Raw genomic sequence first — 15,091 nt, forward strand, 5'->3', positions numbered from 1 at the left:
CCTGTGCGTGACAAGGAATAGGTTTGTCCGCCCAACCTCATGGGTTTTTCCCGGGTCCTCCAGTTTCCTCCCAATGCTAAAGACCCCTACGCAGTGGCAAATTATGGAAATAAGATTGTTGCATATGCTTGTTCTCTCAATTCATGCCCCCTAATCAGCCTATCCTCAAGTTTAGCTAAAACTTTAGAACATTGCAGATGATCATTGCTGGTGTAGCTAATACCATACACTGATATAGAGACATGATTTGCACCTGAAGCCAGAAGAAAAATGATTGTTACAGGTTTAACAACATCAGACCTGGAAATATACAGTTTATATGTACCTGACATTACTGAACTAGTTCCTGGCATTTTGAAATGTGTGCCAGACATGTATTATAAATATCATTAAAAACATTGATAAAGGACAAGTCTGTGCAGGACACAATGACAGATACCATAGGGATTGTGTCTGACATTGTGATTTTATTGTATATTAGAATATTTCATTATTGCTTAATAATATATTGAGTGTTTGTGATTTTAGTATTAAAATAGCATTAATTTGTTTCTAGAAGGATTTATATTGAGATGTTCTTTCTATCATGTTTATTACAGGCTCTGAAAGCAGGTGGTTTACCTGAAGATACTATATCTGTTATTGCTGGTCTATCCAATGATTATGCTGATTATCTTGCTACCTTTGAAGAATATCAGTTAAAAACATCAACCATATTTTTTTGTGGATTTATTTTGATATCAAATGACATATTTAATTACATCTCATTTACTTATTGGGTAGAGTTTCAGTTTGATTGAAAGTTTCACATTATTAAAGCTACTGAAAAATTGATCACTGTACATGTATTATGAAGACTAAAGGGGAGACAACTCATATTTTCAGTTTGATATATTTCTATTGAAGGTTTATAATTGTGTAGTTGTTCTCTGTTAATTTATTGTAGAAACAGAGATATGAAGCTGCATCAACAATTTATGGTCTGTATACATTACAAGCCTATTTTCAAGAATTTACAAAGTTAGCTACAGATTTAACCACGGTATATAAATTTTACTAAATTGTGTCATTAACTGTTATTTGATAGGCTGCTCTGTTCTGTGGAAAGGACAGGGTTGACCGGTTTACTTCCCTTTTGTAAATCTAGAATTTTAAAGCAGTTAAATTAGAACATGTTATCCAGTCATGATTTCTGATTAACTATTACATGTCTTGATGTCCCACTCAATAAAGTGCCTAGGACAAGAATTTCTATTGTTAAAGAGCCTTTGACAATTGCAGTTATAGGAAGACTAGGCCAAAATGCCCTGGCAAAATTAATTCTTGTATTGTATACATGATTATAATAAAATAAAAACTAACCCATCAAGTATATCTTTCCTTTCTTGAGAATGTATTTTAAAGTTGGTAAGATTAAGGAAAAGAAATGTATATGTGTATGACAATATATGTAGCCCAGGAATATAGGAAATAGATGTTGAAATTGTTCAAGTTATTCCATAAAATAACATAAATATAACAGGGTTTTGCTGGGCCAAACTGCCTAACATGTCCACTTTATATCATAATTATTCATAAGGTCTGTCATTGAGGTAACTGGCATGGTTTCAATCCCACACTTGTACATAACAAGGAGTAGGGTCACCTGTCCAACCTTATGGGATTCGCCTGGTCCTCCGTTTTTGACTCCACTGCTAAACCCCCTACGTCTTCAATATTTGCAGTTGTATATCTAACAGCGAAAATCTACATCCGTTAAGAGAGAGAGGCGATTTGATACAATACAATAAAACGCCCACCTTAGACCATTCTGTCACTCCTCCACCGCACTGAGAGAGAGAGAGACACACACACACACAACCTGTACGTATGTGATTCAGTACAGTAAAGGGCCCACCTTAGACCATTCTGCCCCCCCCCCCACAGACACACCTGTGATTAGTGGTAAGGCTAAAAACTATGAAGGAAAAATATTCTCCATTATGTAATATAACCAGAGACGTAGCCTGGGGGGGGGGGGAATGAAATTATACAAAATGTTGATAATCTGTAATGCCGGAGGCACGAGGCTGTGCGGCAGCCAATGTAGCGCGATAGGGAGAGTGTGGGAGGGTCACATTAGAATCGGATTCAGTCAGTTCACTTTTTGGGGGGAAAATTGGTAAATTAAAAAATATAAGCTACCTACTCGGTCCTTCCTCATTCCATTTGTGTCTTTCAAAACTTTTCAAATTCCGGGGAGAGATCTACCCCCGCCCCCCACCCCCTTCGCCAAGTTGCTTGTCCCAGGGCCTGGATGTCTATCTCGCAGGCCCTAGTTGGAAGACATCATTTTATTTATTTGTTGACAAAATCTAGTTATTGATGGGCCTGTTTTTAATTCATAAATAGAATTATCTCCCTTGCTATACTGGACATAATAATAGTGAAATGAAATGAAATGAAATAGGGTTTAATGGATGAACTTTCTCGGCCAATGCAGGGATCGGACACCCGACCTCTAGGCTAGCGAGCTAGCGTCTTACCCACTTAGCCACGTGATCCCCCTAATAATAGTAAAAAATAACCCCAGTGGTTAAAGTCCTGACTAGACAGCCTACATATTCAATGGTATGAACAACATGAAAACATGTCAACACTTAAAGTAGATAGTATAGTCTTTGAGAATTATGATGTCTCCATGGAAACTGGCTTCTTGATGGAATCTCCATTGGTAGGTATATTAGGGTAGCCATAGCCATGGCAATGGTTTCAATTTCATTTTTAAACAGGACATTTTTTTATAAATATCTTCAATGTAGATCTACAGCCCCATCACTTGTACCGACATAGTGTACTCAACTGGTTTTAAATAGGTCAAATACAGCTCAGGTTTTAAAGATGCATTGTGAAAGTTTTATATGAAGAGCTTTGACAGCTACTTCTTGCTATAAAGCCTGTCGTACGATAGGAAATTTGCCACATTTTCATTTGCCATATGAGATTTGACAAAAGCTGGCATGCATAGCTTTTCGTCAAATAAATGTGTCAAAGATATGGAACTTATGCTCGTGTACGATAGGTCGTCAAATAAATTGCTGGCTTCGTACACGGTCAAAGAAAATTTGAAGAGACCGTCAAAGAAATTTGTCATATTTTCTTTGCTCGTGTACGACAGGCTTAACTGTTGGGATACAACATAGGCCTACATAGGCCTAATGAAAAAGGAATATTCTGAACCAAGTTGAGCTGTTAGGAGAATAGTGGAGTCTCGATTGTCATTGCTACTGTTGTGACGATAGTAAACAAAGTCTTAATAATAATATACCGTAATAATAACTTTATTTTCAAAGGAATGCTGTCTAGTCATTCAGATGGGACAAAAACCGAGGTCCTGTGTACAAATTGGCATGCACATAAAAGATCCCATGACAGTTGGAATTCGATATAAGAGTAGGCCGTTGTGCTGATCTCTGGACAAAATTTCCCTCATAGCATGTGTATGGCGTATGCCCGTCTTCATTACCCCAGTTCGGAGCAGAACAATATAATGTTAAACCCCATTTCATTTCATTGCTTTGTGGTGGTTCCCCCTTGTCAGTGATGCAGGATGGAGGGCCTGACAAGGACAGCTGTCTAGTCGTTCGGATGGAATGAAAAAACGAGATCTCCTGTACACATTGGCGTGCACATAAAAGATCCCTTGACTGTTGGAATTCGATATAAAAGTAGTATGTAGTGCTGCTGCCCGGGACGTTAAACCCCATTTAATTTCATTTCAGTTCTTTGTGGGTACATTGAGGTTTGATCAGATACCCTCATAGTCTCATGTTATAACTCCTTCAGAGGAATTATAAGAGAGCTGAAAGTCAACTGTAGCCTATACTTGTCATGCTGTATTTAAATCAGTAACAACTACTTGTACCCTTATTTCTGTCATAACTTGGGGATAACAACATTGCCCTTTATAATGTGACTGACTACATAATTGTCACCCAACTCGTAGTCTAATAGATGTGTTGTAAATCATATGGGAGATGCTAATTGTAGGCCGTATGGGGAGGTTGGGGAATTTCCTGAGTTCACAATGGCTGCTTTATAGAAATTAGTATTTTGGGGAATACTAACCCTAACCCTTTCTAGAAGACTTTTACCCCTCTTAAAAAGTTTGGGCTAGGGTTAGGGTTAGTATTCCCCCAAATACTAATTTATATAAACTTATAAAGCGACCATTGTGGACCTTCCCAGCCATGCTACAATTAGCATTCACCTAATCATATAGTCTGTTATCTATGCAGAGTCATGGGGTGTGTTTGTGAGTAAGAATACCTATATTAGAAGTGACATGGTTTTCTCCACACAGAGAACACTATCTATTTTGAGAATAGTTCTTTGCCTTGGCCTGACTAGAATCGCGGGGCGCCTAACGCCACGAAAAGATTATTCCATATCCTTTTGAATGGCACGCATGCATAACACACAATTAAACGGTCTGTAATACAAGAATAATTACATAACTATTCAGTTTCGAATGGCATACAATGCGTGGAAATGACATATAACTGGATTGAGTCAAGGCCGTATCTAGCAGAGGTGCAGGGGTAACATTGCACCCCCAGAAAAATAAGGTGCCCCGAGAAATGGCGTCCCCTCAAAAAAATTGACAACCTTTCAATTATGAAATAATACACTTGATTATGATCACACAGTGATGCTCTTCAGGCAGTGATGAGTCGGTCGGTTTTAATGGCACCCACACGCCAATAGGTACCTGATTTGTTTGCCCTGATCCAAACTTTCTTATATCACTTATGTGGAGGCCATGGGGCGCCACACGTTTGGAAAATGCGTTTGTGGCAGCCTAATTTTCAAAATTTTCGGGGGGGGGGGGGACACACACACCCACACACACCCACACGCACACACACACAGACATACACAGACACACACACACCGCTGTGCGAGCGTGGCGCTCGCGGGCTCCAACCTACGCCGGTCGCCGCTCCGCGCTCAGTAACTCGGGCATTATATTGGTGCCCCCCACCACTCTGCTGCACCCCCACTTTTAAAATCCTACATACGGACCTGGATTGAGTGGAACTTCACAGAGAAGGTTGAGAGATAGCTCAATCTCCGCCCTCATGCCTCTAGATCAATTACCGTGAAATTTTCATCTAGAATTTGAATTTTTTTTCTCTGTGTGCCATGAACCGCGGGGCCCCCTAAACTGTGGGGCCTAAGCTGGGCTTTGCTTGAATGGCCAACATATTAAAAAATTAGTATACTATTTTCTAATGCGCTTTTATTCCGTTTTATATCTTCAAAGTTTAAACAAACATTTTGAATTTTATTAAATGAAATCAGAATAAATTCTTCTCCAAGTATATTTAGGAATTAAGATGTCGGTCAACTAACTTCATGTCTGTTCTCAAGCGGAACTTTTGTACACAGACCTACGATTTTCTTTTTCTAAACAATATTTTATTCACAGAAACTGGATTGAGAACAGGCAGAAGCCTATAGACCCCCTGATCAAGTGAAATTCTGAAGAGATGTATTTCTATCTTACTAGTACCTTTTGTCTAGTCATAAGACTAATGCAACCTAGTCATATTTTTGAGTTGTACATCTTTTGAACCTGTTGGGATCGTGATTTTCTTTTTTAAAACTACCAGAATAAAAATGGTGAAAACCGTTATAAATACTTTAGACAACAAAACTGCTGTTGAGGTGTATTTGCCATTGCTTTGCAAATTGTAAGCTGCCATTTGACCTAGGATCCTTAACCTTTTCTTTGCCATTGATAAAAATGCAGAAAAATGTGTCAAAGCATGTTATCATCTAACATTGATAATTATCTTTTTTTTTATCTCTGACAGGAAGAGCTTCCAGAATATTTTGAAGCATGGAACCGTCTATCCAAAGAAATGTCAGATTTGGTGGAGAAGAAGATGATGAAGGAAGAGGTACTAAAGGTATAGGACATCATTTTAACTTAAACAGGCAATTTTTGGTGGCTGAATGGTCTAATGTAAGGCCTGTCATTGCATGAAGTGACTAAGTCTCTATCTCTCAGGTAATGCCACTGCCAAGGCAAGATGTTCTTTTCTCATTGAATTGATTTTGATCAGTTTCTAAGACATACAGATGATGTAGCTGATGAAATAAATGTCCTAAATAATGTTCTTAGATAATGTGTATATATACTATTCAAAAAAAGTAGGGGATATTTGATTTTTAAGTGTTATTAAAGTCACCTAATGAAACTGACGAAGAAACAAATGACAAAATGAAATGAAGTTCACATTCATCGATTTATTCCAAATGATCGTTAGACTAAGTAAGGCACAGACTGACCATTATAAGGGTAAAATGATACCCGGGGTCAAACAGCAAAGTTACCACAGCATCACAACCAAGTCAGTAACGGGTAAATCCTCCTCTGTTTGCCAAACAAGCATTGATCCGACGTGGCATACTCCTAATGAGACGTCTAAGGTCATTTTGGTCCAGATTGTCCCATTCCTGTTGCAACGCAGCAGCAAGTTCTTGGACATTGGCAGGACGTTGTTGACGTTGACGTAACCTCTGTCCAAGCATGTCCCAGACATGCTCGATGGGGGAGAGGTCGGGACTCAGTGCTGGCCAAGGTAATGTGGTGATGTTCTGTTGTTGGAGGTAACCTGTAACGATCCTGGCCCTGTGACATCTTGCGTTGTCATCCTGGAAGATGAAACGGCGGCCATGACGTCGTGCGAACGGCACAACATGGACTGCCAAGATGTTGTCCCTGTAGTACTGGACTGTAACACGCCCTGCAACAACATGTAAAGCCGTTCTTCCAGCAACAGTGATGCCTCCCCACACCATAACAGAACCACCCCCAAATCGATCATGTCTGATGACGTTAACGTCTTGGAAGCGCTCGTTTCGACGACGCCACACCCTCCTACGTCTGTCCAAAAAATCAACAGTGAACCTTGACTCATCTGAAAACATCACATTGCTCCAGCGTCGATTATCCCAGTGTTGACGATTCCTACACCAACGACGTCTTGCCTGAATGTGATGATCTCTCAAACAAGGGATCACGCGAGGACGTCGGGCGCGAAGGTGACCCCTATGCAGTCGATTCCGAATCGTCTGGCCACTCACTCTCACACCAGTGTCTGTTTGAAGACGAGCGCTGATCTGATTTGCTGTGATGGCACGATTTCTCAAGGCCAAGGTACGGATAAATCGATCCTGGGCTTGTGTTGTCGCCCTTGGTCGACCTGAGCGTGGTCTGTCCTGTACAGATTGTGTATCACGGTATCTGGACCATAGCCTGCTTATGACAGACTGAGAAACATTCATCGTCCGCGCCACAACCGCCTGTGTTGTGCCGATCTGTAGCATGCCAAGGGCACGTAACCTTTCATTTTGGGTAAGCCGACGCATATCAAAATTTGTTTTCTGGTCACTAAAACAATTAAACTGATGTTTCCACCCTGGAATTCAATGCCACAATGACTGTAACATTCAAAGTCAGAGTCGTTCAAATCTTGGGTTGGACCCCCATGATGATCCCAAGCATCACCTGCATTCCATGCGGTAGCTATTGGTGCGTTTGGGCGTCACATGTAACTGGAAATGTTTCTTCTGTTAGGTTCTATAGTGACTTTTTTCGTTGTCATTTGCATATTTTGAATAGTATATATAGGCCTTACTTAATCTGTATTTATCATTTTAGATGCCTTATCTTGATGCCTCAAAGCTAAAAAGCAGAAAAGAAATACGTCTAGCATATTTACAGTTATCTATAATAGGAGCAGGGTATGTTTGGGAGGATGGTGATGCAGGAGCACCAGAAGTAAGTACAGTGCAGGGTTGAAGTAGCAGATTTTATTCTTTATTTGCAATAGGGGGCTCGGTAAACCAGAAGGTCCTGGGTTTGATCGCTGCGTATTCCTGTCTTTATTACCCTAGCGCCCTAGTTGGGACAGAAAAGGTCTTTGACTGATATAATATCTGACAGATCTTTTGTATTTTTGCAGGCGTTGTCTGTCAATGCATTTTCACAAACCTTTTCAGCAGAATACAAATCTCTTGATTTCATGTCTAGCTTCAGTTATAGCTATGAATGAATCTTTTGGGGCAGGGAGTAGGTTATGGCATTGTGGACTGGAGGAAAGAATCGATCACAAAATCAACAATAAAAGACATCCCTTTCTTCAAATATATGATGATGAATAAATTTCAATGATAATGACCATCTTGTCTTAGCAACAGTTTATATGTCCAAAATATGGAATGGTTAGTGTGAATGAGTTGGTTGATGGAGACTGGATATTATTTAATGCTTGGTATTTTTACCCCACTTTCATTCCTGTGGTATATTTTGTAGAGTATACCAGAATGTGTTGCTGTACCATGGTATGAGATATCATCTAAATTGGGTGTTCAACCTATCCTATCACATCCAGGTTTCTGTTTAGTTAATTACAAACAACTAGATCCAGATAGGTAATATTGTACTTATAGCTTTTTTTTTTTTAACTTATTACAAGATTTAAAGCTTAGATCCAGATAAGTATGTACATTGTACCTCTGGGTATAGTCATGCATAATGTTACATCCAACGTAAAAAAACATTTAGTTTTTATATGTCCACATTTTCTTGTGGACCTATGCTGTCATCGCCCCTGCCCGTCTGCCTGTCCATCCACAGTTTATTTGTGGAAACTTGAAATATAGGTCTATCTCTCACAGATCTCTGTTCCTTTCGATATCGGCATGTATCTTTCCTAATTTGGGGGTTGGATGGCTGAATGGTTAGCATGTGCGCGCTGTATCATAAAGTCTGTCATTGAGTCAACTGGCGGGGTTTCTAATCCCTGGTTGTACGTGACAAGGAGTAGGGTCGTCTGTCCAACCTCGTGGGTTTTCTCCAGGTCCTCCGGTTTCCTCCCACTGCTAAAGACTCCTACGCGCAAGCAAATTATGGAAATAAAATTGAAGCATATGTTAGTCCCGAAATGACCTATTTTGTGTCGAGTGGACGTTAAACCCCATTTCTTTCCCTTTCTTTCTTTCCTAATTTACTTAAAAGTAAAAACATGTACATGAAACATGGACAAAACAATGGCCCTAGTATGTAGGCTACATCACTATTTATATTTATTATTTACATATTTTATTTCAGGCCATTATCACTGAGGTAAGAACAATATTTGATTATTGAATACACTGATACTGGTTATTATAATGGTGTATATCTCATTGATCTATGATCATTGATCTTCAAGATAACATGAGCCAATATTAGTCACAATCAGACCCATCATACTTCATTCAGAAACATCATTTATTTACAAGATTAAGACAATACTTCTATTACGCAAACTCCTCACATTGATAAGCTGTACTTAAAGAGGGTTAAAGTGAGTACCGCTTGGTAACAAAATATAAGGGCTATGGGAGGAAAATGTTTAATTTTGGGTGCTGGTTTGAGTTATTAAAGAAATTATTTAAGCAACCTTATGTAGCAGATTAACTGCCTGTCTGCTTGTACAAATTTACATTAAATTGTCCTTCAATGAAAGCAAAATTATGTTCAAGTAGATCTGCCTCAGTTTTTTATTTATGGATTTATGGAGCAGCGATGGCTCAGTTAGTAAGACATTTGTTCGTTAACCTGGAAGTCCTGTGTTCGATCCAAGTGTTGGCAGAGAAAGTTAATCAGGATTTTCCAGCGTGGTTCCCCCACTGTCAGTGGTGTAGGAAGAAGGGCCTCGCAATTGTATAATTGTTCGGAAGGGATAAAAAAAATCAAGGTCCTGTCTGTGTACTTATTGGCATGCACATCAAAGACCAATGACAGTTGGAATTCAATATAAAAGTGGGTTGTAGTGCAGTTGTCCAGTGTATGGGGTATGTCCATCTCCATCAACCCAGTTTGTTCAGAACAGTTGGATGTTAAGCGAACTTAAGCCCCATTTCATTTCAGTTCATTTATTTTGATTAACTTGATTTAAGAGTTTGATGATGCTATATATTTATAGTAATATGAAGAGTCTATATATTGTACCAGGAGGTGATGAGTGTAATTGGTTTGTTGTAGTAAAATGTGCTATAGAATTAGAATTCACTCACGCATTACAGGTAACACATTAATTTCAAGAAACAGTTTACATTTTGAGTGAAACCTACTAGATGCCGGACAGTACAGCGCAGTGGTGCTTAGGCTAGATCAGAGACATTAACAAGTTAAATTAAATAATAGCTTTATTTGTTAATAATATTAACCTTGAGTACAATGTTCAACACATTTATTACCAAGGAGCCTGTCTAACCTTGTTTTTTTTCTCCAGGGTCCCCCCAGTGCTAAAGACCCCTATGTGCAGTTAAACTATTGAACTAAAATTGAACCACATGTTAGTCTCAAAGTGACCTAGTTTGTGTTGATGTTGAGTGGAGGTTAGACCCCATTTCTGTCTTTCTCTTGTTACCAAACATTAAAGTACTCTGAACTTACATACAAGTGGGAGTCCAAATTTTTGTTTCTGCCTCTGAGTTTTATATTGTTATAGGCATGACATACAACACAATATTTCCAATCTGATTTTATTTCAGCCAATATTAAGTCTATTAAAAGGAGGTGAAAGTGGTAATATTGATATGATGATATCAGGGCTACAGAAGATCTACAAAGTTGTTAAAAACTTGCAAAATATTTTATCTAAAATGCATGGTAAGTTCCTTTGAAATAGAACTTGTTGAAACTTAAAATGTTGATTGGGTAATACCCATAAACTAAAGTTGTGTTGGCCATTATAAGCTTATATGGATATTTTTAAGGGAGCTGCAGACTATATATTGTCTGTAAGGATGCTGAATGTTGTCAAAGTTTTCATATCTTTGTAAATATTAAACAGGATTATATATTCCTGTGTCAGTAATTGTTTGTATTCAATTTCTTTTCAGATAATTTGAGTGCAGATACATTTTATAATAAAATTAGACCTTTTCTTAGTGGGTAATGTATTGGACAGTTTTCTCCATTTGTCAAATTTAATCTGTGTTATTAAGACAGTGACAGGGGCAGACAGGGTAGCTCTAGACACCTGTAAGAGTATTAAATTGCTTGATATAGACACCTGTAAGAGTGTTGAATTGCTTGATATAGATACCTGTAAGAGTATTGAATTGTTGCATGTAATAAACTAAAAAGTAGTAAATCCATAAATTTGTGTTTTTATAATGTTATACCTCTGTCATTGAAGGGTAGTATCATATCTGATTATACAGGTATATTTTAATTACAGGTGGGGTGGTGAATCTAATCCTTTACCTGGTGGGTTGATTTATGAAGGTGTTGAAGATTATAAACCTTTAAAGGTATGTAATTTAATTAGATTTAATATATCATAGACAGTTGCAAAGCTATGAATAAAATAATCAGTCATTGAATTTACATTAAACAATGAATAAAATAATCAGTCATTGAATTTCCTTATTCATTCATTGTTAAATAGAGAAAGTGAGGGTTTGAATATTAACATTTTATAGTAATTTAAATGGTTATGTTTTAGATGATTGGCGGTAGTGAGGCACAGAGTTCTGTTTTTCAATTACTTGATGTTACATTAGGAATAGAACACAGTCAAGGTATATTGTTTATCAAACTTGGGAATGAAAATCCAAGAAAATCATATAATATAAATGTATCTCATATAAATACACCTCATTTACATACCCCTGAAATCGTGAGTAAAGCTTCCCTTAAATGTTGTGGACTGAGCATAACGACTATGTGAAGGGAAGGGAACACAATGATTTGATTTGCATAATGGATTTACAGTTTAGTGTCAAACATACAGCTCAGATATGCTATAAACCTAGCATGTTCCACACAGCCGAGAATGTCTCGGAGAGAAGCTCCTGGATCCCTAATGATATAAAGATTGGGATTTGTGCCCTCCGAGGATGTTGTTCATAATGCAATCACCATGTCCCTGACTGAGCAAATCAGTGTGATATTATGTGTTACTAATTAGAAATATTTATGTGTAAAATGATAATTGTGTCTGTTCTTTTTTTCAGATAAAAAAGATTTTTTAGAGGAGATGAGGAAGTATATGTTACCCATACATCATAAGTTGATAAAAGATATTAATAATCTTCCATTTAATATCCGTACTGTAGGTAAGTCAGAAATTGCACAAATTAATGTATAGTTTCTTGTATTAGGACATATTTCTATAACTGTTTGTGATAGTCATAAGAGTTAATAATCTACATCACAGCATACAAAACCAGTACACACTCAAAAATGTTTCAATAGCATTTAGTAAATAAACGTGAAATTCTGGGTAAGAACTTACATCCGCTTTGCCTGTTGTTCAATAATTTTCAAACAAAACTTAAAATTCACAGGTCACAAGACGAGAAAATGTCGCTCAATAATTGTATTCCTTAAAATTGTGACCTGTGTATTACACACTCTGCATGGTTCTTTGTGACAATTTGACAGACAGTGGAATTTGTTTTTGATAAATCCTTAATGAAATGAAATGACAGGGGTTTAACATCCTACTTTGCTGCACCAACCAGGATAATGTACTCACCAAGCCAGTGCCATCATTCCTGGTTAGTGAACCAGTGCCTTATTCACTGAGCCACTGCCATCATTATTGGTTAGTGAATCAGTGCCTTACTAAATGAGCCACTGCCTTCATTCCTTGTTAGTAAACCAGTGCTTTATGCTTTGAGCCACCATTCCTGGTTAAGAGTAATAATCACAGAGCCATTACGATTTCAGATTTCCATAAAAATAATAATCAGTAGGTACATATAAAAAGTGTTGGGCCTTTCAAAAAATTAAAGGGTAAAGGATGTAACTTTGTGGATCTAGTAGACTTTCAAGAGATTGAGGGAGAATCTGGTACCATTTCTCGATCGTCAAACAAGTTTCTCGATTGCTGGATCCTCTTGATGTATTATTATGCCAAATTGTAATGTTAAGAATCCATAGTGCTTGTCTTATCTAAAAGAAAATTTCTGATATATTTTTAAAATAACTGATTTTCCATTTCATCATTTTCAGTTGAAGAGAGTAATGATGATAAATTAAGAAAAGAATATAATTCATGTTTAACAGCTGTGTCAGATTTTAGATCCTACCATATACAGATAGTTACCAAGTAATAATCTTATATGTTTTAAAGTATACAATGTATTTGAATTGTGAAGGGTGGCGAAATCTTCAAATAAATTGTTGCAATTTAACTTTTTAAATCAATTCCCCACATTTAATATGAATTCAACTATTACATGTTTTGATAATTATAAATATGGAATTTAATTCAACATATTAAAGATGCATTATGTAAGATATAGATAAAGAGCTGGACATTCTTGCTATTATATTTCAAAAATTGATAACGAAAAATGAATATATTGAAGATGGTCTCGATTATCAAGTACCATTGTTAAAATAATAAACAAGGTCCTGATTATCCATTCAATATCACGGCCATCAAAGTTGATTATTGGCTTATGTGAATAAATGTCTAAATAATAATTTATATAACATTTAAAGGTACATTCCTGGGTACAAACTGGGTGATTTGATGATATATATTTGTACTAAAAACATATTCAAACAAATTAATTTATAATAATTTTGCTTCAAATCATTCTCAAAACATTGTTATTGCCAGGGAATACCTTTGCTATAAAAAATCGATCAAAAGAGGTCATGTTTGTGTCATATGACTTACCTCTCTCGATACCTAGCAACGGGTGCGAAGTCGGAGGAGAATTCATTGCATACACAAGACGATGTTGTCTTTAATTGCTATTACAAATATCGAAGCCTAATTAAATTCTTGGATTATCCACTGCCCGCGTCTTTTTCCATGATTTTTATATAGGAAAGTGTTGTACGTCTATCTCTTCATAAAGTTTATCAACATATACATCAAACGCTCAATCTCCTCGTGCAGCCTTTGACGAAACGTGAGCAAAAATTCCTAATCGTCGGGCTGTGGTTTAGGGAAACCCTTACATTTTTGTCCTGTATGCGCTCCATGAGTGTTTATCAAGGAATCCAATATTTTTCTAGTAAAATTGTATATTTCTACTTTCCATATATACCAAAATTGCCATACTTTTATTGGAAATAATCACCCGATAAATACTTTTCTGGGAACGTATCATTAAAGCCAGACAAAAGACCTGCAATAGGCAGATTTAGCTCTTGCATACTGCATCTTTAAACACGATGTTTTTTTAGATATATTATTATATCAGCTAATAAAAAGAATAGAAACAAAGAGATTGAAAGTTTGGCCAAGAAAGGTACAGGTGGTACAAGTAAGTTATTTTCTTTGTTTCTGTTAAAGGCCAAGTCCCAGATAGAGAATACCAGTATTCAATAAAACATACTAAAATAATAGTAATATAAGAAGATTTTTAAGAAGGCTCTAGTACTATGAAATTGTTATAGATTGTATTTTTAACACCCTAGAGTAATTATTTTGTGAAGTATTTATATTTAGTTAAAATTTTTTCCAGGCTTGCTTCCGTTTTTAAAAGATCTCAGAAAAGATACCCAAGATGCTGTGCTTTAGAAACAGTGGCGTAGCTGTCTATACAACCTAGCGGTCATGGCCGTACCAATATTTTAATTTTATGTTATGGCGGGCCATACCAGTATTGTCTACATAACATAAACAGAAGGAAATTCAGTCAAGTCATTTAAATAATTGAATCGACCAATTTTGATGTGATAGACTTTTATAATAAATTACATCATATGAGCTATGTGATTTAGCTCCTGTCTGTATAAACTAATCAATTTTATAATAAAATACATTTTTGGTCATTTTTAAAACTATTTGAGTTGTCTGTGAAAAGCATAATTTCAACATGTGAATTCAATAGCTCTGATACAACTTTAGCCTTCGTGACGGGGATAATAAATCTACACAAAACATATGTTCAGAACTGAATTTCCACATCACTAGCATGTTACATGCGGAATAAATCTGTGAGTCAATGGCTAAGGGTGTACAAGGTCCATAATTCTGGATAAAATATATGTGTGACTCTGTCGATAGCATTACTC

At 36.9% G+C, this 15,091-nt stretch overlaps 1 protein-coding gene across 1 annotated transcript; it reads left to right on the forward strand.

The window, feature by feature from the left end:
- Window positions 1-2,431: 2,431 nt before the first annotated feature.
- On the forward strand, window positions 2,432-14,827 carry LOC130010305 (myoglobin-like). The gene is made up of 14 exons (XM_050535780.2): window positions 2,432-2,713; window positions 5,859-5,954; window positions 7,712-7,831; window positions 8,366-8,484; window positions 9,164-9,178; window positions 10,023-10,122; window positions 10,594-10,711; window positions 10,945-10,996; window positions 11,286-11,358; window positions 11,553-11,628; window positions 12,064-12,165; window positions 13,067-13,163; window positions 14,258-14,337; window positions 14,539-14,827. Exons 1-14 carry the CDS (start codon window positions 2,630-2,632, stop codon window positions 14,592-14,594), a joined length of 1,188 nt encoding a protein of 395 aa, XP_050391737.1. The 5' UTR covers window positions 2,432-2,629; the 3' UTR covers window positions 14,595-14,827.
- The last annotated feature ends 264 nt before the right edge of the window (window positions 14,828-15,091 follow it).

The sequence above is a fragment of the Patella vulgata genome, chromosome 2 (genome assembly GCF_932274485.2).
Source record: "Patella vulgata chromosome 2, xgPatVulg1.2, whole genome shotgun sequence".
NCBI classification, from domain to species: domain Eukaryota; kingdom Metazoa; phylum Mollusca; class Gastropoda; family Patellidae; genus Patella; species Patella vulgata.

Excerpts from the sequence above, each read along its gene's own strand:
- LOC130010305 (XM_050535780.2), top strand. The coding sequence starts at position 2,630 with ATGTCAACACTTAAAGTAGATAGTATAGTCTTTGAGAATTATGATGTC. Across the intron at positions 2,714-5,858 it reads TCTTGATGGAATCTCCATTG|GAAGAGCTTCCAGAATATTT; the intron begins GTAGGTATATTA and ends TATCTCTGACAG. Across the intron at positions 11,359-11,552 it reads AAGATTATAAACCTTTAAAG|ATGATTGGCGGTAGTGAGGC; the intron begins GTATGTAATTTA and ends GTTATGTTTTAG.